Consider the following 23925-nt stretch of genomic DNA (forward strand, 5'->3'; position numbering starts at 1 on the left):
GTCGTCGGGAGCGGAAGGCTCCACTCTCCCTTCCCTTCTGCCCATTTTTGCTTCAGATATTTTAAAGGTCTGTCATTAGATATGCAAATGTTTGTAATTGCTCTATCTTCTTGCTATATTGAATCTTTTATTAATATGCAATGTCCTTCTTCGTCTCTTGTAACATTTTTAAATTTACAGTTTATGTTGTCTGATATTAATATAGCCATCCGTGCTCCCTTTTGGTTACTATTTGCTTAAAATATATTTCCCATCCTTTCCCTTTCCACATGTTTCTGGATCTTTTGAGTCTTTCAAAGACAGCATGTAGTTGGATCATGTATTTTTTATCCATTCTGCCAATATCTATCTTTTGACTGGAAAATTTAATCCGTTCACAATGAAAATAATTACTGATACGAATGGCTGACTTCTCGCATTCCGCTATTTGTTTTCCGTATGTCTGACAGCATTTTGTCGTTCATATCCTGCATTCTGTCTTCATTTATGTTCAGTCGATTTTTGTAATGAAATGTTTAAATTCCTTTCTCATTTCCTTTTGTGTGTATTCTAAAGGCGTTTTCCTTGTCGTCATTGTGGGGAGTGCCTTGGACACCCTAAAGCTGCAACCCTAATTTTCACGTATCCCAGCTTACCTTCAATGACTCACAAAACCTCTGCTCCTGTACAGCTGCGAGCCCACTCCTTTCAGTTGTTGACATCCGAAAATTATATCTCTATACACTGTGTGTCCAAAACCATAAACTAATAATTTATATATATATTAGTCTCCTATGAAGAAAACAAGATTGGGACTTACAAGTCAAAACTACAGTAATACTAGCTTTTACACTATCAATAGTTTTTTTCTTTAAATGTGTGGTCCCTTATCGTGTAGGAAGCAAAAGTGCAGTTTGAAACCGTCGTTACAATTACACTGCTTTCATAATGGCCCGTGTATTCAGTGTGTTGGGGTCTCCGTTTCTCCCCACGCCTTCACGTTACTGTTGTTACTGGACTAAAGGGGAGCATTTCCCCGCGAAGCCTAATAAGCCAGGAAGAGGAGCTTGCAGCGAAGAGAGTAAGGGTTTATTTCAGGAAGTGGCCCGCACCTGGAGACAGGTGAGCTGGCGCTCAAAGACCTGGCTCCCCAGTGGCTTCCAGGGGACGGGACATACAGGGGAAAAGTCGTTAATCACGGTGACCAAGGGGGTTAGGGTCGAGGTCAGGCCTGTGTTCTCTACGGATCGGGCTGCACTACAGGCGGTATGTCTGGTCCTGACATCAGCCCTGGCGCCTCTTTGTCTGGTTTTGCTGACTTTCTGGGCCTGGAGCTGAAACTCAACTGTGGCCTAGATGCTATCGCTAGTTTGATGGAAACAGTGTCTCTGTGGTCCACAGACCCGAGGCTTTGTTCCTAAGATTATCTGATGCCAACCAGAACCTCAGTGTCCTCAGGGCTTAGTGATTAGGGTGAGTAAGGCAGTGGAGTGTAAGGGAGAAGGGGGCAGGTGAGGCAGGGTGCTGGGTGAGACCACTTGGAATCAAAAGGAAAGAAAGAGAAGGTCACATTGAAGAAATAGTTTCACTCAATGCATAGTCACGCTGTCTAGTGCCCTTTCATTCCACCTGGCAGGGCTTCCTGGAGCATTTCTCACAAGGCAGGTCTAGCAGTCACGAGCGTGCTCAGCCTTTGTGTATCTGGAATGTCTTCATTTCCCTAAGTTTTGAAGGACAGTTCTGCCAGGGTTTTTTCCTTAAGCACTGTGACTACAGTGGCCCACTGTCTTCTGGCCTCCAAAGTTGCTGACGAGAAATCTGCTAGTGATCTTATCGAGGACCCCTGGCATGTAATAATTCGCTTCCCTCTTGCTGCTTTCAGGATTCTCTTTTTATCTTTGACTTTGTAAGTTGGATTATAATGTGTCTTGGTGCGGGGTTTTTATTGCAAATAGGTTGCTAAATTTTTTTTAATTTAAATATAGTCGATGTACAATATTAGTGTCAGGTGTACAAGAGAGATGTGACATTTTAACTTATAATGTCACCACGCAAACCCATCACATTATTATTGACTACCTTCCCCTTCCCCTTTTCACCTGTCCTCCCAAACCACCACACCCCCTCCTGGCAACCACCGGTTTGATCTCCGTCTCTATGAGTCTGTTTTTGTTTTGTTTCGTTTGCTCATTTGTTTTGTTCTTTTAGACCCTGCATATAAGTTAAACCATGTGATATTTGTCCTTCTCTGCCTGATTAACGTCATTAAAATAATCATACTACTCAAAGTAATCTACAGATTCAATGTACTACACATTAGAATACCAATGGCATTCTTCTCAGAAGTAGCACGAATAATGCTGAAATTTATATGGCATTGGTGTGGCGTTTTTAATTGCATCTGACCTGGAGTTCATTGAGTTTCTTGGATGTTTACATTCATGCCCTTTATCAAATGTGGGGAGTTTTCAGCCAGTATTTCTTAACTCCCTGGCATTTCTGGGTTGCCGGCCCTCTTAGCTCTAAGGCCAGGTATATGGGGCAAAAAATAAACAAACAAAAAACCCCAAGAAACTGCTCAAGGTCATGTTGCTCCTCTGCTCCCCAGCTCCCTCACCATTTTGCCTTTTATTCCACCTTTTTAGAGCCTCTTACATTTATTTTGTATATAACACCCAGTGTTTTTAGTTGTACTTAGTGGGAGGCTGGGAAAAATACTTCATCTTCTTACAAGTGAAGGCCTCAGGACAGTTTCATGTCTGCATATATGCCACCCGTGATGGGTTGGTTAAATGTTGATTTTAAATATGAATCTTTAACCTAGATAAAAAGCAATGGAAAACAGCTGAAAACAAGGAAGGAAAGAAATTCCACCCCAGGAAGCTGTCACCATGCCAGAGACCACCAAGAGGTAAATATTCACTTGTCCGGCTGTTAGCAAATTCTGAAAAAAGTGATTGCAAGAGAATAGCAAGTTATTTCCTCTTAATTTTTTTCCTCAGGAAAATTTCATGGTTAAAATTTTGCTCATATTTTTACTGTTTTTGAAAGCACAAAAGGACCTTGACAGACGAGAGGTGGGTCTTATTACGGTGCAAAATTTCACTTGTACTCACGTTACTCAGAAAAGGACTTGAGGCATCTTACAGAGCCTCATCCAGGACAGCAAGAAGAAATAAATTTAAACTAAGAAAAGTTAAATGGGAACACACGAGTCTAAACTAGACAGTGCAGGGAGATCGCTTCCACCATGCAGAGTGGGAGCCCTGCAGATCCATTCACTAGCAAAAGTTGGTGAAAATTATTTTACAAAAACAAAACAAAACAAAACAATTTAAACAATGAGGTGTCAAGACTTCTCCCACAAGGTTACAAGGCAGGAAACCGGACTTGATTCTGAGAAAGAGCAGTGAAAGCGAAAGAATGCAAGAATGCGGCGGGCATTCCCGGTTTCTCTGGGTCGTCTGCTGAGTGCTGTGGTGCTTTGCAGCCCCCGTGAAGAAGTCTCCTTTGTTTGCAGCTCTGAAAAACACAACTTTATAGTTGGTATACTGTCCATGTTTGGAGGACTACACAGCGCAGTTACCATTAGTTATCCCTAGGCTGTGGGGGCACTGGGCTTTCTACTGCTTACGCCTGTGATGTTTGAATATAAGCATGTGACTCGTGAAATTGGTAAGAAGACACACAAAGAAGAATGTTCTTTCTAATGCATTCGGCTGCTTATCCATGAAAAAGTTGGATGCTGGTCAGGGTCACGGCAGGCCCGGGGAGGTAGTAGTTACTGGGGACGGAGTTGGAGAAGGTGACTGGGTCCTGATAAGGATGGTGGTGACGTTTGCACAGCGCTGGCAATGTTCTTACAGACACTGAACTGTGCGCTTTAAAATGGTGAAGATGGTAATTTTATGTCTCGTGTATTTTGCCACGCCAAAAAAAAAGTTTAAGGGAGGGTTTACAAAGTGCGTTATACACCAGCTGCTGTGAGGTTGGGCCAGAGACAAAAATCAAGCCTGCACGATAGGGAAAACACACTCAACCCTGGGGGATTTACACACACGGGGCTTTTCACACCAAGCCTTCCACCCTGCCCGTCTGTCACCCCAGCGTCCCTTTCCCCAGCACACAGAACATCACACGCTGGCATATGACCTTAGGGTTAATTTGGCAGAAGTGACTGGGTATGGATTTCTAAAATTAAACTAACAAAAAAAATCTGGAAATGGTCCTAAGGAAAGCCAACAAATGGGAAAAAAAAAAAAAACCCAAAACCATCTATTCATTAAAATCTACAACTTGGTAAAAACTAAAAAAAAGAAGAAGGAAAGAAAAAGAACAGCCCAGTGAAAGCCTGTGGTGTTTGAATCACCTGTCCCCCCCTCCTTCACCCTCCCGGTTCAGACTAGTACAGCCCGGCAGGGCCTCCTCTCCCGCAGACACCAGTCAGAGGGCTGCCTTCCCGGAGAGGTTGTCGAGCTTCCAGCTACCTGTTGCTGAAGCTGCATTCTGGGTGAGTGCAGCCCAGAAACAGGGGTCCCTCCTTCCACCCAGACCCCATTCATGAGAAGGAGACTCTACCTTGGGTGCTACATCACTGAAAATACTTTTGGCCCTAATCGCCCTTGTCTTGGCTTGTCTAGTGGTGGTCCCACACTGGGAGAGGCAAACTGAAAAAGCCAAAGACGACTGTGGTCTTCCCACTGACAGCTCGGCTCCACAGTGGGGATCCCTGAGAGAATGCCATTGTCCCCGCCCCCAGCTCCAGAGACACCGGGTCAGAAATTTTGCCTTGAGGGCAAACCAGATAACATACGTAGCTCCTAATCTCTTCCCCAAAGAAGTGACTTAATTTGCAACAGATCCTGCAGAAACTCAAGGGCATTCTCAAAATCAGTGGAAGTATGGTGAAAGGGTGGGAGGAGATTGGTAGATTCACTGGAAATATAGGCTAAACTGTAGGCTGTCTGGTTTGCCAGAGAGAACTGGGGAAAAGACAGCTGGGAGGAGCGAGCCCTCCTGAGATCAGAACAAATCTCTAACACTGACCTCAGGAACTATGCTTTCAAAGGAGCACACGTTTGATTGGATTGCTCTGTGGGACAATATATTCCCTAGGGCGTTGTTGAAAACAGTAAAGCTATCAGCCAGAAATTCGTGGAACTTCATAGCTGGCTGTGCTCAGGGAAAGAGACAAAGGCCACCCTGCCAAAACCACTGCCACCCCAGAGCGAATGTGGGCGTACCCAGGTCTGCACCCGCCAGGAGCGAAATCAGAAGCCTAACACTGCAGGAAGATAAGCAGTTCTCTAAAAAGGCCCAGCCAGTCACCAAAGAAACACACAAGTGAGCAACCAGCCCGGAGGGATAAAAGATGGAGCGGGCGGAAGTCAGTACCCAGAGTTCAACAGAACTGTCGAGTTAGGAAATAAGCCTGACAAACACAGGGGAACAATTATAAAGCGATGTCCCTAGGTGACTGGGTCCAGTCAATCCATCCTTCAGCGTCTGTTACCTTCAGAAAACCCAGAAGTTGGAGAAGACCTTAGTACCAGACTCAGAAGATGAGAAGATTTCTACTCAAATATTCAAACAACAAAGATACTAGAAATCGTTTTGCAAACATTTCCTGTTTCTGTGATGGAGCACCAGCAAGAAATTTAAAGTCAGCAGTGACAAGTTCACTCAGCACATCCCGAGCACAGAATACACCGTCATCTGCCAAGTGTGGGTTCAATGAACACAATCTAATTTCCCAAAGACTTTTGGAATTATTTTTCCTCTCTTCCTTTTTAAGTCCTTTTATTTTCACTCTTTATTTTGAAATAATTGCAGAGCCACAGGACTTATGGAAAAGGTATGAGTAGGAGGTCCCCTGCATCCTTCACTTCCCCTCCCGCAATAGCAGCATCTCGGTCTGTCACCGTGCGTGCTCTGCCTGCACCGTGAAGTTGACATTGATTCAATCCAGAGCTTAGGAGGATTTTACCAGGATGCGCGCGCTCCTTTGTGTGGGGGCTCTTCTACATTAGCATCTCTCCTCAATTTTTAATGCTAGTCTTTGAAGCGCGCTGTTGCGGTAATGTTGTATATTCTGACACTGATGTCTGAGCTTCTGCTTGTAAACTATGCAATGTGAGTGTGCTTGGGGGCGGGCCAAGGTTATAAATAAATCGTTTTGCAAACAAACTCTCTGACTGATCTAAATATGTTGTCATTTACAGAACCCGAATCAGGTACGTAGATATTGTGAAACCCACGTTTATTGAGTTCTCATAAACATATCCCCATAGTGATTTTCCTCGCCTACCCAAGCTATCTTTCATGTAAAATGTAATAAATTCCTTTATATTAAATATCTATACATTTTCATCTATCTTGATTGAAGATTTAAAAATTGTTATGAAATCATAATCTACCTATAATGTTGGAGTCCCCAGATGAAAACAACCTTGTCATCTGGTCATTTCAGAGTGTTGCATATATTCTAAATGTGCCCATAAACTAATAGGAAGTGTCTTAGTCATTGATCCTGAAATTTATTTTCTAATAATCTTTGGCAAAAAGAGTGAACAATGTCACCTTAACCGCGGCGAACATCTGAGGACAGTTCAAATTCCTGCTCTTGAACTATTATTTTAATGGTTTGCCTGTAAAACATCAATATATCCCAAAATAATAGTAGTAAGTTATCTAAAATTTTTTTTAGTTCATTTCCTGCCAGGACACACTCAATAATTAATTTTAAAGACTTTCAGCAAAAACAGTTACAGATTACTGTGGTTAAAATTCACAGATCACATTCATAAGGTCATTGGCCCAGTGGTTTCTATGGAATAAATGTAATAAACAGTTTATGATGGTTCACAGCATCATTTCCACTGAGGGAAGAGGGCGAAGGATGACCGACTTAAATTAAGAGTTCATCAGACCAAGTCTCATCGACCATTTTTTCAGCCTAATTTTACCTCCATCTCTCCAAATCCTATTGATTTTATAAGATTGTATGTTTAACTTTATGTAATTTGTTCTAGAATATTTCCCTTTCTCCCTTCAATAATCTTTCATTTTCACATTTTCTTTCATTTCATACCGATTCTGTCAAATTTTTCTTGTTACCAATCAATTTTACCTACAAATGGATTTCATTTTAGCTTTTAACTCTATTTCATGTTCCACTTTTTATCGTAAGTTGAGAGGTACTCCATCTTGGCAAAAAATGTTTCAATTCTATTTCCCTTTTCCAGACCCTCTTAGAAAATTCTTTATAATGGCCACATACCACAGATGCAGAGCCAGAAGTTTGAACACATTTAGAATGCGTTCGTAGCCACAATGACCTGTAGATCACTCAGCATTAGCTGTCACAATCCTACAGCGTTTTGTGTCTTTCAGTCCATCTGGGTCATACTGACAGCTACTGTGAGGACAGAAAGCAATGCTGTGTCTGTTCTTCCTGACTGGAATCCTTGCAAGCTACAGGAAAATATTTTTCATCTTTTCTGTGTAAGCATAGTTTTATAAGTGCTTACACGTTTTCATACAATTTTATATATTTTTACCCATCGCACAATCTTACCTTCCTATATCTTTACTTTTCTCATTCTAATAAGTGAGATTATAAACTATATTTTTGTCTCTCGTCATAAATAGGTTCTATATGCAGTGAAAAATTTTAAAACTCCCTTGAATGCCAAAAGATGATATGAATATTTTTTCTTTTTTAAAACTATTTTTTAAAAGATTTTATGTATTTTTAGAGAGAAGGGAAGGTAAGGAGAGAGGGAGAGAAACATTAATGTGTAGTTTCCTCTCGAGCACCGCCCCCACACTGGGGACCTGGCCCGCAACCCGGACATGTGACCTAGACTGGGAATCGAACCAGTGACCCTTTGGTTTGCAGGCCCACACTCCATCCACTGAACTACCCCAGCCAGGGCTGATACCAATATTTTGTTCCACTCATTGCTATAGGAGAAAAGTGGTGTTGTAAAAGGTATTAGGAGGTTCTGATTTAAGAGATTATTTTATCCATTCTAAACCTGTGAGTATAAAAGGAACAATGTTGAAAATAGCTCTTCTGTTTATCGTATAGGAAATATCCATTTTCATGCTTGTCACAGAATTGTTTTCCTTCTGGTTCTGTGTCCCATTAGGATTGTGATAAAGAACATTTCATGCAAAGACACAAAGACTCAAATTCCGATGTGAAAGGTAATGTTCCGGTTGTGCCTCCTCATAAATAATTCATTTATTTATGAATAATTCATTTACTCAGAAACACTCTTTTTGTGCCACAACTTTGAGGTCGCCACTGTGCCGGGTGCTTGGGGATATTAGGAAGTACGCTATACCACTTCTTTCCCTTGGGGGCTCATCTTTTAATAAAGGGAGACAAGTTAGTTTCAAGTTGTGTTGCAACTTATGTTTTCATTTAAAATTGCAGTATATTATCAACTTCTTTACTTGTTAATAAATGGTACTTTTTAGTAAACCTTAATTTAGCCGTCCCCATTGGTAACCACTGTTCACATTTCTCTATCATAAACTACAATGAAGACTTTATAACTCCCCATTTGTATACATTCTTATTTATTTATAATAGATTCTTAGAAAGAAAATTGCTGAGTCAAAGGGTATGAACATTTTTAGAGTTTTGCTCTAAATAGCAAAAATGCAACAAAAATTCATAAGGCTCGACAGCTGTTTGTATTGATTTAATTGAGCTAAACTGAATATGTCAACTGTTTACATGCTTATCTGTTGGCATTTGTTTATTTAGAAAGAGATAAAAATGTGAAATGTAAAAGGGTCAATGAATTGTTGCCACCCAACTAATGATGCTCTTTTCCCGTCTTTTCTAGATACGGGGCCAAGCGCCTCAGATGATTGTGTATTTGATTACCTGAGAAGACCGCTTCCTAACCCAGGCGTGGGTGAGTAAAATGGGAATGTCGACAGCAGTGAGTGGTGACTCACCATCTGTACGTGAGCCATTTACTGATATGTGTAAGATCATGTTCTGCGTATAAGAAGCTAGATTATCTTCAAATCGGATAGACAAGGATTAGTTCCCCTTTCCAGAAATTTTAAACCTCATATTTTTATTTTTAATTATAGCTCTAGAAATATAGAGAGGAAGCCAGTAGATATCATTATATGTCAATTGGCTCTCTTATAATTTTAGCCAGTCAAAAAAAAAAAGAAAGAAAACATTCACCTTAGTGTCCAATTTTTTCATTCCCATCTCACTGAGTCTTAAAGCAGAGAGAAACCCTGCGAGTCCTCTCTTCTTATCTCCTACCCATCACAGGACCCAGGCGCATCCAACCTTTGATCGACGGCACTTGGTAACAAGTAATTTACCAAATTACAACACAGTTCATCCCATTGCTGGAGAGCGATAGCCCTGAGAAAAAGTTCTTCCATGTTGAGTTACAAACATGTGTTTCTTTAAATTTCACCCATCTATCTAATAACATAAAACCTAGAGTAAAGGAACCTCAAAGGCAAACATTTCTGACTGACTCATTTTCCCTAATTCTCCTTGAAATAATGAGAACAAACGTAATGTCTCTTCCACGTGATAGATTGTAAGTATTTTTTTAAAGCTATGATTTATTTCCCTGAAACTTTCCTTCCACCGTCCCTAATGTGGCATGATTCAACCCCCTCTACCGTCTTACTGTACTCTTCCATCACTATTCAAGCTTGAATGAAGCTGAACACAATATTGTAAATGTCATCCTCTGAGTATGCAAATAAACCTTCTTTCTCATTTGCTGCTTTCTAGATACTACATTTCCATTCATGCAGTGTAAGATTGCATTGTTGTTTGAAAATTGTCCTAAACCAGGGGTGTCAACTCATTTTCTCCGGGGGCCACATCAGCCTCGTGTGGTTGCCTTCGAAGGGCCAAATGTAATTTCAATTCCTGAACAATTAAGGAGTAGTTACATTTACACAGTCCTAAAATTATTTTAGCCCTTTGAAGGCAGCCGTGAGGCTGATGTGGCCCCCGGTGCGAATGAGTTTGACCCCCCTGGTCTGAACTATTGACATGATGGATTTACGTATACTCCAAACTATAAAGCATTGTTTTCGTAGGGTGGCTGCTAAGTTATGTCTCCTCTATTCTGTACTTCTTCGGTTTGGGTTTGGTATTGGGTTCAATGTACTGGTTCTTAAATTCATTTCTGCTAAATTAAGTCTTCTGAGATTCAGCATCTCATGAACTCTTGATCGTGATTATGCCATACTGTTGTACTATGTACATACATATGCGTGTGTAATATAAATATGTATGCATGCATATCTATCCATATATCTGACCTCTTTCAAAGCTTCAGACTAATATTTAACCATCTGCTTGCTGTACGTCTTCACATAGATGCCCCTCATATTCAAATTCAAGTTCATCTAATTCTACACTAAATGCTGTTCGTCCTGTATTTTGTATTTTGTATAACTTTCATAGGTTATGTCTCCATAACCACCCACGCTAAAACCTAACAGTTACCCTTTTTCTCCTTTCACTGCCACATCTCATGCCTGGTCAGCCAATGAATGAGGCTGAATTTACCTCTGAATCCTCTTTTCTCCATCTTAACTACCAGCATTCTTTTCAGACTCTTAGGACCTGTCGCCGGGAGTCCCGCAGATTTCTGACTGGTCTCGTAGCCAGCAGTATTGCCATCCTAGCTGCACCTCTCATTCTCCCGAACGGCCATCCGTGGATGGCGCAGGTCTGCGCCGGTAAACCGCCTTGCAGTCATCAGTCCCGGCTTCTTACAGCGGTTGAAGTTGGCACAGCCCCGAGGCTTATGTAGTTCTGAGGCCACCTCTTTTAATTTTTTTAAACTTTCACTTTTTAAATAATTTAGCACAAAGAACTGTATCTACCTACCCATTTATATTTCCCCCAATGAATTTTTTGTAGACATCGTGCTCCTTTATCCCTAAACAACTTCAGCACGTTTTTTCCAAGAATGTTCTCTTACATCCAAATCAGGAAATTCAACTTTGATACAATACCATTTTCTGTCATACCATATTTAAATTTTGCCAAATGTATCAACAGTGTCCTTTAGAGCAAAACTCCTCCCTGAGTCAAGATCATCGATTGCATCAAATCGCCACATCCCTTTAATCTCTTTTAATTTGAAACAGCTGCTTGGCCTTTCTCTCGTATTCACAGCACTGGCATTTTTGAAGATCATGGGCCAGTTTTCTTGTAGAACGTCTGGTTTTAAAATGTTAGCGTACCCAACAATTACCTGAGCAGCTTATGAAACAGCAGCTTCGGATTCTGAGTTGGTCTCTGCTGTCAACCCCAGATTCTGCACTTTCTGTAAATCACCTCTCGTAATTCTGGGGCTGTGATCTGCAGACCACACTTTGCAGCTCCCCGCTTTGGGGGTTACAGTGAGAGCTGCTGGGACCTAGCCCATCCCACCGTCAGTCATCCTGAGCAGTTTGCTTGATGACCATTAGCTGCAGCATGGAAACCAAGTTTCCTGACATGACTTCCAGTGAGCTGGCCCCTGACTACCTCTCCAGTCTTATCTCTTGCCGTTCTCTGCCTTTTACCTAACACCTAGCAAAGATGATCGTCCTGTAACCTCAAAATGCATGTCTTCTCGCCTCCTTGCCTTTGCTTATGCTGTCTGCTCTGCCTGGAACACAACTCTCCCTCTCGTCAGCCAGGTTGGCTGCTCATTTAAGGAGCAGGTATTAAAGGTCTCCAAAACTCACACTCTGTTCCTTACAGTGAGCGTGAGATAGCTGCGTGATAGTGATCCGCTCAGTTGGGCTGCAGCCTCGGACGGGGCCCTGATGCAGCCTGCCAATCTCAGGGGATGACTTCTTGGAGGAATTGATCCTTAAATCATGACAGAGTCTTAACTGACAAGTTAGGCATTTAACAGGGAGAGGAGAGTCACTTCCTTGAGTTCTTAAAAGGTCGTTGTCAATGGTTTTGTGATCTTGGAGGCAAACTCTTTCCTTGCTTGACAGGCGGTGTGCCTGAGACTAGAGGCAACTCATTTGGAGGCTTTGACTTCTGTCATCTCTTGCCAGGGTCCATTCTTCCCTTCATCCTCTTTCTAGTCGGAAGGAGACTTTTTGCCAGGAAAGCCAGAAACGATGTAAAGGCTGCGGGTTCTGCTCTTCGTCACCCATCAGTGTTTTAAAACAATCCCAGCAGAACAAATCTAAACATTCTTTGGTGTATTTTCATTCTGAATATAGCGAGGCAAAATTTACTTCTCGTTCTCAATATATCTTCATATCTTAGTTCATTTGACAATCTAACCTTACTGATACTATTTTTCCATGCCTCAGCCATTCTTTTATATTCATTCTGTTATATAATCTCCTCTCCATCTTTGCTCATGTTCTTTTAAAAATCTGATGTTGATCTCCTCCCCAGAGGTCTCAAGTCACACCATGCAAAGTTTGTGCTTTATATTGGAATAAAATGGGAAATAAAATACTGTCTGTTCTCAAGAAGCGGAGAGAATGACAAGTGAACAGACAATAGAGATGTAATTGGATAAATGCAATTTGCTGCGCTGTGGGATTGAGTAGGTGCTTTTTGGGGATAAAGGAAAATCAGAGGATTTCTCAAAAAGGCGATTGTTAGAATTTACAGGGGCCTAATAAATAGCATGTTTCCTAACCAAGTTCTGAATCATTAAGAGTTAAGACAAGAGAGCAAGACAAGCAAAATACTAGCAACTAAATCTAGCAACACATAAGAAGGATCACACATAATGAACAAGGAGGATTTATCCCAGGATTGAAAGGTTGGTTTAACGCAGGAAAGTTAAACAGTATCATGCAGTAGCCCCTCCATCCAGTTTTGCTTTCCACAGTTTCCACGACCTGAGGTTAACCTCAGTCCTGAAATATTAAATAGGAAATTCCAGAAGTAAACACTTCATAAGGTTTAAATGTCATGCTGTTCTGAGTAGCATGAGGAAATCTTGTGCCATCTCGCTCCATCTCACCTGGGATGTGAACCGCCCCTTTGTCCGGCATCTCCATGCGGCAGACGCCCCCCACCCTTAGTCACGTAGCAGCCGTCTCAGTTAGCAAACGGACTGCACTGGCGTCGCAGCGCCGTGTTCAATAATCCCACAGTGCAAGAGCAGCGACGCTGGCCGCCCGAATGTGACCAGTGACCAAATATGCTGTTAGAGTACCTTCTTCAGGGAAAAGGTGAGTGCAGTACAGATATTTTGACAGTCGACATTCACACAACTTTTAATACAGTACATTGTTATAATTGTTCTATTTTATTATCAGTTGTTAATCTCTTATGGCTGATTTATAAATTAAATTTTATACAGGTATGTGGGTATAGAAAGAACACAGCGTGCAGAGGGTTCAGTGCCATCTGCGGTGTCAGGCGGCCAATGGGTGTCTTGGAACAGGCGCCCCGTGGGTGAGGGGGGACGACTCTACGCTGTTTCTCTAAAATTCTTTTATGACCTTAGGAGAGTCCATGAGGCGTATAGAAAAGGATGAATTAACTGCACGTGACTTGTTCGCTATTATGCGTATTATGACACAAACTCACACAGTGAAATTTCATTTGGGGGTAAATAAGCCTGACACAGAATTCCAAAATGTGTCACCAGAAAAGGGCAACCAAATTAAACAACACTCAGAACTGTAATTTATTTGACATCCACCTTCAGTTTAAATTCACGTGACCTGTGTGCTTTGGAAACATTTCCCTGAGAAAGAAGTTTAACTTGTGCTGACAGCCAGTGTGCTCTGGGCTCTCTAAACACAAGGGACGTCTAGGCGTGGGGACCTTACACCATGAATTTGAAGATGCAAAGAGCCTGAATGTGGAAGAGCCAGTCTGCTAACACAAGTCTGGAGATACCAAATGGGTGGACGTTTCTGCAAAACTAGGGACTTATTCCTACAAGTCTAGAAACATGTTATCGCTAATAAGGAAAGTCACATCCCAGATCAGACTCCTTGGCTGACAGGGTATCTAACTCAATGTCGTTGTACGGGACTGCCGCCGGCAGTCAGGGTGATGTGGGCTTGAAAAGAGGAGACCTGCAAGTCAAAGAGAGCTTGCTTTTGAACGTGCTCAGCGTCCCCACCACCTAAAAGAAAAGAAGGGTGCCCTAGACGCTGCAGGCAGTTCAGAGAGTATTACTGGGAAAGGAAACACAGCAAAAATACCCTACCGTATCGGGGGCATGAAGAAGCACATCACTGTTCAACTGGGTTAAATGTGCGTGATATCTGGTTAGTTAGCCCCACTGTATTCACATTCAGCTTTTAAAAGGCCTTATAGGTGTGTGTCTTAAAATAACACAATAAATGTTAATGCATTAAAATCTATATCAGAGAAGAAATACAGATATATTGGTATACTATTCTCACACTATTTAATTTGTTTAATTACTTACTACTAATTACCACTGTTAACTAGTTCTATTGTGTTTGTTTTAAAGTATTTATGTAGCATACAATCAAATAATATACAATTGGAATAAACACCTATTTAATATTTTATGTTAAAATCATAACACATGTGTGTATCATGATTTATTACATATTATACTATGCTCTGGTCTGGTACGGCTGTGGCCTAGGTGGGCCCTCTGAAAAGTCAGACACCCTACAATTCCTGCAGATGCCCGTCATGTACCCTAACAGACAAATAGTCAGTTCTCAGTTTGGACAGCTATTGGATAGGTACTTCTACTGTTCACTATTCTGTTGAAACAGTTTAATTAAAAGGCGTCCAGGGGAGATATGTACTAACGTGTTTCATATGTCTGAATGAGACAATTGAAGATAAGCTCAATTAAGTTAGCCATTAAATGTAGAAATAATTTTCAAGAACATAAAGCATTAAGTTTTGTTAATCTTAAGAATCGAAGTTCACAAATTTTATGGTATATTTTCTTTTTTAGTGAAAATATCTGGACAAGCCCCTCCCTGCCTTCTGAAAGGACATCTGAGGTAAGAGAAGTACTACCTTACTCCTTTTCCTCTGTTTTATAAGATTTTGATTTTGAATGAAGGCAACAGGTGAAAGCCACATTCTGATAAAAATTGCTCGTCGGCTGTCTCCTTACATTCCACACAGCTCCTGTGACCGGGTCAGTTTTGCGCATGGGAGTGCCCCTATGAGGTGCTTCCAAGGGTTCTGAGATTTCAGTATTCCCACACTGTCCCCAGTGGATGCCTTACCGTCTACAGCAGACTCTCTTTAGTTCTCTGCATTTCTCATTGCATTATCTGAGTGCGTCTTTTTAAAAAGGAATGTTTCTGGCATAAGAAACCTATTTAGCATTTTAGAATGAATGGCTATCAAATATTCCACTACCTGTAATAGGGATTGGAGCACAGGCCATGGAGGCATAATACTACGACCTAAGCCCTGGGAAAGGAGTAATGGAAAGAGAAGCCAGGGAAAATGGAGATGAACTTTGTAGTTGTGTCTAAACCAGTAGTTACTATATCACTAACTCCCTTGGCAAGCTTCCCCGTTGCTAGGAACAACATGAATGAGCATCTGACCCGTGGAACAAGCACGTATTTGAGAATAGACTGAACTCGTACAGCAAAGGAGCTGTGCTACGCCCTTCCTTCCTGGGCACATCTCTGTGAACTTGGAATACCGTTCAGTAAAACGAGTTCTGTTGAACTATGCAAACTCTCCTGCCCCCAAAACTTAAGTAGGAAACCATCTTGGGCATCCCTTACTTGGATCTAGAATTGATTGATTTAAACTAAGACTTAATTTTTAAAAATATTTTATTTATCATATCTAGGGAAAGAAATCAAATGATATAGCGAGATAAAAGAAAGTAATAGAAAAAGTACTGAAGTAAGAAGATACAAATTCTAGACCTGCCCCGCCCTCATATTAGCTATGTGACCTTGAAAATGCACAGCTTCCTCTCTCTAATTCCATAACATCCTCTTACATCCCTCTCCGATGTGACATGGGGGATAACACTGGGACCCTGCCTTGATCACAGCGCCAGTGAGAGCCCCCAGTGAGATACTATCTGTAAGAATACTTTGCGTACTGTAAGTTGTAATGTACAAATACAATACAGTGTTGCATTACTCTTGATCAGAGTAACGTCACTGTTGACATTGAAATCAGAGCGCCCAATTTCTTTCAGCTCCCAAAGCATGATTCAGAGGCTTAGCAAAGACCAACAGGGACTTCTTTTAGAAGCCCGTAAGAGACCGATCCAGGAGATAACTCAGCCCAAGAACGAGGATTTGTGTGGAACCTGCTTCCAAGTGACATCCTTGGAGTGCGCTGCTAGCAAACAAATTTCCAGTTGGACCGAGAAGACGAGGACACCGACAGAAGGTTTTTTCATTTTTAGGGTTTTAATAAATACAAAGGTGGCTTTCACTGTATCATCACTAATAAATCTTATGAAATCAGGATTTTGGGGAACTGCTTTTGTAAACAGGGATGATTAATAACCATTTTATTCCCAACTCTGAAAAAATACTTGCCTTATTCAATCTCTGTATGAGTTGAATAGAGAAGAAAATTAGGTCAGTTTACCATAGCCTTGAAAATAATCTACTTAATTGCCTTATTCCCAATATCTCCTTGTTACGGATGCTTTCCAGCACCATGTAATAAAAAAATCAGCGGACTGCCGCTGCAGCATGAATGAATCTCAGAAGCACTGTGCTAAGTAAAAGAAGACAGACACAGAAAGTAAACGTTACACGAAATGTCATTTTTATGAAATGCAAGCTAATCTATAGAGAGAAAAACAGATGAGGTTTCCTGGAGTAGGAGGGGTTAGAGTAGGGGATGAAGGAAGAATGGACTGGGAAGGAGCACAGAGAATCTTTGTAGGGATGATGGTTCCTAAATTTTGACTGTGGAGATTGTTTCGCAGGTGTCCGCACTGCTGAAACTCCAGGGTTTGGGGGCAGAGCAATGAACTGGCTTGAGCCAGCCATCTGCTGAGATAGCAAAGACTGCAGGGAGAACAGCTGACAGGCTGAAGAAAAGTGAGACTGGAGGCAGGGAGACAAGTAGAAAGCTAATGCAGAAATTCAAGGGAGTCTGATCAAAAGGAGCTGCAGGATAATGAAGAGAAGCAGATTCCAGAGAACCTTTGGAAGTAGAGCTTCCCATTATCGGACACCAAAAACAGAGATGCAGGAGATTAGGCTGTCTTGGGTCCTAACGCAGATAGCTGGGTGACGGCGGTGATGCTGACTGAGACGTGGAATGCAAGAGGAGAGGGTCTGCGGTGGGCAAATTGAATTAGCAGTGTCTGTGGGGAAACGCAAATGGAGATATCCAGTGGGCAGATGAGTCAGAACTCAGAGCCACGCTTAGACTGAAGAGTAATAAATATTAGGATCATCTGTGGCTTGCAGAGGCTACAGGTATAGCTGTGAGTGCTCAGAATAAAGCATGTGGTGAGAAGAGGCGAGCCCATGGGACGGAATCCCAGGGAACAGCCCATTTAGAGTTAGGCAGAGGAAGAGAAGCCCGTGTAGGACAGAACACATGGCCAGAGAAACAGGAGTACATCGGGCCGAGGGCGATGCCCCAGGCACTTGAATTGCTCAATGAATCAAGGTGAGGGAGGGGGTGTCTTTCAAGGCTCTGGGAATAACAACGACAGAGAAATCACGTACAGCAGGTCAGATGGCTTGGGAAATAACAGTCTCATTGGTGTGGTTCTCGGAGTAGAAGGCTAATTGTAGCAGGTGAGAAGTATCCAGGGAAGGAGGAAGGCAACGGTGGTTATAAATATTGACTATATTTTGATGGATGTGAGAAAAAGGGCAGTAATTAAAATTACTCTATTTTGCCGTGTGCAGTGCACACTTTACTGCCCAAATTTTTGAGGGGGAAAAAAGGATGCGCATTATATATGGGTAGGACTAATTCCGTACCTATATAAATGTTTTTAATTCTTTTATTTATGCTTATGCATTAAAAGTGTAACTCTAGAAAGCAGTAACGATATCTATATTCAAAATAATAGCCTGGAATGTGATCATCAGTCTTGTTTCTAAATATAAATAAATAAATAATTGAATTAAAATGTTAAAACGAAAGATTTTTTTCTTCTGAAAGTTTGGGCCAAGAGCGTGGGTGCGCATTGTGCACAGGCGCGCACCGTCCCCAGCAAAATGCGGTGTGTCCCTGAGGGAACTGATGGCCATGGGGTCTGGAGTGCCAGTGACGGCTGAGTGAATGCACTTTTGGACTTTGTTTTAAAAAATTTCAAGAGTGAGAATAGTGTAAGAAGCTCCCTCTTAAACCCATCACTTAGCTTCAATAATTTGACTTATTTTTGCCGATGTGGTTGATCAGTATTTGGAATCCATCAGTTGCACTTGAAGAAAGTTTTAGGGAGCTAATAAAAACAACCCATGTGGGTGGACAGCGCAGTGGCGCCTGGAATGACAGGCCTGGCTAAAAGAAGGCGTCCTGCCAGAGTGGGGTTTGCTTTTACCAAGTTCAAAGAAGAAATGACTTGGATATAACACTGTCTGGCCGGGGCCACCACCCTGGTCCAAGCTATCACCCTCTGTCCTGGATTATCTCACTAACCTTCCAAGAGAAAGGGGGATTATTTCACCAACCTTCCTGCTTGTCCAGACTTGCCCCGATTTAATCTATTCTTAACTCAGCAGCCAGCATGATCCTGTCAGAACAGATCTGGGATGTGACAGTCCTCTGCTCCAAGCCCTGCACTGACCCCCGTCTCACATTCAGTGACAACCAAAGTCCTCACAATGGCCTTTGAGCCCTCACGGAAGCTGAGCCCTCGCAGTACCTGTCTGAGCTCCAGTCTCTTTCCCTTTAGCTCATTCTCCTTGTGCCGTCTCGGCCTTTCCTGCACACACTCCCACGCCCCTGGCTCAGGGCCTTTGCACTTACTTTTCCCCTCGTGCAGAACGCTCTTTCCTCTGGAAGCTGCCTGCCTCCCTCCCTCACTCCTCTGACACATCAGCTCCACGGAGGCCTTCTCTGAACACCTTTTTAAAAACAGAAATCAACCTTTGCCCAAGAATTCTCTATCCCCTTCCCCAGTTTTATTTTATCCCATAAACTTTATCCTTATCTAACATATATTTTACTTGTTTATTTGCTGATTTTCTGCCCCTGTAATTAAAGAATAAGCTTCAGATGGGTACGAATTTTTATTTAGATAGAGTCCTTGGCATGTAAGGCTCGATAAATAATTGTTGAATCAATTCAGTCTCTACATCCGTACGTATTTTTGTGGTTGCTCCCCAGATCCGCGTCGCGACATAAAAGGCAAAATGAAAAAATATGCATCTTTCCAAAGCAAGAAGAGTGGCATAAACTGGACAGATGACGAAAAAAGAATGTACAGGAATAAAAGAATAAGTCAAACTGAAGAAATATTGCAGTATTTGATCCCTATCATGAAAAGCACTGCAAACGTGCAAACCACTCAGATGAGACAGGTATTCAATCCAAGAACCTGCTTCCACAACCATCAGTAAGTCAATACCTTTTGTCCTCCTTGACTACTTAAGACATTCTTTTTTAAGGAAGCAAGGCTAATTAATTCATTAGCCTAAGAAACCAACACGGGCTCTTAAAAATGGTGGCAGCTCCATCATGTTGGACAAAGGGACAAAGGCCCAAAGCCATAAGGAAATACTGGGCGTGTGAAGGAGTGAGTTATTGGGTCTTTATTTCAATGTTTATCTGCATGAAACCACTCATTAACTTGGATCTATGGATAAAGTATGACCACAGCCTGACTTGAAATTTCTCGGGTGTGCTTAAACTTTACAATCCCGAGAGGCAGCCGAAATTAGAGATAGTTAACTTGAGTTACTTCAGTTTATTGATGCTCAGAGGAAGACAGAAAGGATGGGACCATATTTCTTTTAAAGATAAAAAAGAAAATAGAACCAACACTAAGCCAAAAGGAAATCTATATAAATAAAAGTAGCACAATGACAAGCAGAAAATAATAAATATAATATCAGTATTATCAACAAATTTTGAAAAACTGCTTTCTGTGTACCAGACACAGCCCTATGTTTACACACTCACACACTTTACACTCTGCGCACGAGGAAATGGAGGGACAAAGGGGTTTAGTAATTGTCCGAGGACCTGAGGCCAGCAGGTAGCAGAACTGGGTTCAACCCCAACTAGACGTTCTGACTCCAGAGTCTCTCATCGCCAGGCTTTCACATTTCTCTTCATAATATCAATGAAAAACGGGACCAATATACTTACCGTACTGTGCCGTGTATAATGCGCACTGTTTTGCCCAAATTTTTGAGGGAAAAATAAGGATGCGCACTCTACTTGGGAAGTGCCTGAAATACCTTATATCTATTCTTGTGTTTTGCAATTATTTGTTACATAAAATTTCCTGTACCATATGTTCAGAAATAAATGCTAAAATTCCTTTATCATACAAAAAACAAGTATCTAAATGTAAATAAATAAATAACTGAATTAAAAACTTAAAATGAAAAGATTTTTTTCCTGAAGGTTTGGGCCAAAACGTGGGGGCGCATTATACAGGGGAGTCCGTTTTACATGGCAAAATGCAGGGTAATATTGAAAGATAACTTACAAATCAATTCCATAATTATGAATATTTCAGTAGGAAAATGGGCCAAGGCTATGAACCAGAAATTCACAAAGGGTTAAAAAAGCCATAGCCAATGCACATTTTAAAATGTTCAATCTCACTTAATTCCAAAGAGTGCAAATCAAAACAATAGTGAAATGCTATTCATTTTTGCTTCTCCGTGAAAGAATTCATTCACTAATTATTGGAATGTAAACTGGTACACAGTTTCTGGAAGATGGCCCAACAATATAAATGAAAAATCCTTAATATCTTCATTCATTCTGATAAGAAATTCTACCTTTAGAAATTGACCCTAAGGGAAAAAACCTAGGTAAGGGCTAACTGATTTCTGTAGCGATGTTCATTTCAGTATTGTTTACAAAAACCAAAGGAAACAAGAAACAATTTGAAAAAGCAGGATAAAGTAGAAAGAATCAGGCAATCTGTTTCCACACCTTTTACATAGATACTGTAATCAAGAGTGTAGTATTGGAGGGGAATAGACGTCTTTATCGATGGAACCAAACAGAGAACCCAGAAATAGACCCATACGAATATGCTTGACTAATTTTAACAAAAGTAATTTGATGTAGGAGAGAGAATGTTCAACCAATGCTGCTGGAGTAATTAGACATCCAAAGTCCAAAAAAATAAAACTTGACTTAAACTCATTTCGCATACAAAAAATAATAATAATTAAAAATAGATCATGGACTTAACCACACAACTGAAATCTATAAAACTTTTAGAAAAATAGGAACTCTTCATAATCTAGAGTTGGGCAAAAAGTTATACTTTACACCAAAAGCATAATCTATAAAGAAAAATTGATAAATTAGACTGCCTCAAAATAACAGTGATTGCCCTTCAAAGGCCTGGTTAAGAGGAGAAAAAGACAAGCCATAAAATAGGAGAAAATATTTGTAAACCACGTAGACAATAGACTAGTATCTAGATTAAAAAGGTCTTAAAATGTAACAGGAAGAAAACAAACATTTCATTCAGAAAATGAGCAAAAGATATAAATACATTTCCTCAAACACAACATGAGATGGCATATAACCACAAAAAAACATGTTCCGCATCCTAGGCCATGAGGGAAATGCAAATTAAAACCACAATGAGATAGCTACACACTATCAGAAGGGCTAAAATAAAAACCAGTGACAGTGCTGAACGCTGCTGAGGGTGCAGAGAAATGGGTCTCTCGTACATTGCTGGCGGGGATGGAAACGGGTGCAGTCACTCTGGAAAACAGTTCCACAGCTTCCTTCAAAACCGCATATATAACTACCCTACGGCCCAGGGTTGCTCTCCTGGGTGTTAGTCCCAGAAAAACGAAAAACTTTCATTCACACAGAAACCTGGACACAAATGTTCACAGCAGGTTTATTTGTAATAGCCATGAGTCGGAAAGAAACCACATGTCCTTCAACGGGCGAATCATTAGACACTGTGGCGCTCCAGGTCACGGACTGCTTACTGCCAGTAGTGATGGGGGTGGACTGCTGGTACACAGAACAGCCCGGATCCCTGTCCAGAGAACGGCGCGGGGTGCAAAAGCCAATCCCACAGGTTGCGTACAGTATGACTCTGTGTATATAACGTTCTTGAGATAACAAAATGACACACTTCAGACAACAGATTAACGATTGCCAGGAGTTCAGGAGGGGACGGGCAAGGAGGAGGTAGGGATGTCTATAAAAGGAAAATATAGGGGCCCCGTCTCTTCCTTCATGACCAATGATAACCAGCACCCTGATTATACTCCTGTACCATTGCTCTGCAGGACGTTCCATCTGGGGGGACCGCGGCAAAGGCTGCGTGGGACCCTCTGTGGTACTTCTTCCAACCGTAGATGGGTCTACAGCTATTTCAAAATTACAGTTTTAATTGAAAATGTAGTTGAGATATTTGGGGAAAAAAATGAAATCTAAAGAAAACTGAGACACTTTAGGTGGCTGCAATTTATAATTTACAAAACCTCCTTCGCTGGAGGAAAACTTCCCTTTCTTGGACTTACATTGATCTGATCTTTTTACTGACTATAGAAAAAAACCCTCAGAGTATGTACAATGAGTTCATTCTAACAGAATAAGGTAGACTTGTGAAACTGTAGAGAACAGTCACTCCCACTAGACGTGAATGTAAGGAGCTGAGGCGCAGTGACTATTGCATCAGAAGGCCTGGTCAGGGCAGGGTCCAAATAAACATACCCTCTAGGCGTCTATAAATGCAGAACTGGAGTTATGCTGAAAAACCATCACCAGAGACGCAGACTTAGAACACTCTTGTAGAAATGGTGGTAAAACGTCTTCAGGGCAGATGACCTCCCCAAGGAAATAGACTGATACCATCCCAGTTACCTAGGGTACCTACGGGGCAAAAACTCACACATTTTCTTTCTTCCCTAGAAACCCAGCTACTTGTGTGAACGTAAAGAGGTACAGCGCGACGTGGGTACCATCCAGACACCCCTCCTTTATGAGCCAAAGGAACCTTATGGTGAGCTCCTCCGAATGGCTCCAGCCTGTGTCCCAGAGGTCATTTGCAAGTTTGTCGGCTTTGAAAGGGCAGGAGAAAACATGTTCTCGCGTGAGGGCCCTAAGGACTAGAGGCGTGACACCTGTCAACAGCAAATGGGAGACTGCTTCCTCGAGCTTTGAAAGAGAGGTGACTGTTATCAAAGGCAAGAGTCTTCACGCTCCAGAATCCAATCAGCAAAGCCCTGTGGAGTAGCTCCCCCATCCAACTGAAAATACGGAGGGGCGGCCAGATAAGAATGACAGACAACCCGCCTTCCACTGGGAGTTCCAAAGGCAGCAGCTCACGCTGCTCGGGAAACGTCAGATGAAAGATCACGCGTGCTTACCTATTAAATAGAAAAGAAAGAGAAAGAAAAGCCCTCTGCCTGCCTCTAGCACTTTCTCCCCCTACACGTGCACAAGCACAGGCCAGACGACAGAGCCTAGACACCCGTCTTCTTTAGTGGGGATTCTTCCAGAGATGGACTCAGAGATGTGGGGAAAACACAGAGGATTTAAAACCTTCTCAAGTATTTACATTTAATTTTTCTCAGGATGGAAAAAAATCCTCTGAACCTTTGATTTCACCCAAAATGATCTATGTATCCAACACCAAAAAACCAAGAACTCAGGAGAAAATGGCCTGTCCTGTCACTGACTTTAATGTCCCCACTAGGCACTTGAGTGAATCGGTCAACAAGCGCTTCCTGAATTTCTGTTGTATCTGTAGTGTGATAGAAAGCACTGGTGATTAAAAACAAAAGAAAAGAAAAGAAGACATTTCTCCCCACTAGAAGACTGCTGTA

The 23925-nt window shown here is 41.6% G+C and overlaps 1 protein-coding gene across 1 annotated transcript in view; it reads left to right on the forward strand.

The window, feature by feature from the left end:
- Positions 1-23489, forward strand: part of AGBL3 (AGBL carboxypeptidase 3) — a 52878-nt gene extending 29389 nt beyond the window's left edge. Inside the window, exons 13-19 of the mRNA XM_071221703.1 lie at positions 2804-2890; positions 8133-8190; positions 8841-8912; positions 14925-14973; positions 16149-16345; positions 19265-19493; positions 23009-23489. Coding sequence (XP_071077804.1) covers positions 2804-2890; positions 8133-8190; positions 8841-8912; positions 14925-14973; positions 16149-16345; positions 19265-19493; positions 23009-23333 — 1017 coding nt within the window. The 3' untranslated portion in view covers positions 23334-23489. The remainder of the gene's footprint in view (positions 1-2803; positions 2891-8132; positions 8191-8840; positions 8913-14924; positions 14974-16148; positions 16346-19264; positions 19494-23008) is intronic.
- Positions 23490-23925: the final 436 nt, after the last annotated feature.

Source organism: Desmodus rotundus, chromosome 6 (assembly GCF_022682495.2).
Source record: "Desmodus rotundus isolate HL8 chromosome 6, HLdesRot8A.1, whole genome shotgun sequence".
In the NCBI taxonomy this organism is placed as follows: Eukaryota; Metazoa; Chordata; class Mammalia; order Chiroptera; family Phyllostomidae; genus Desmodus; species Desmodus rotundus.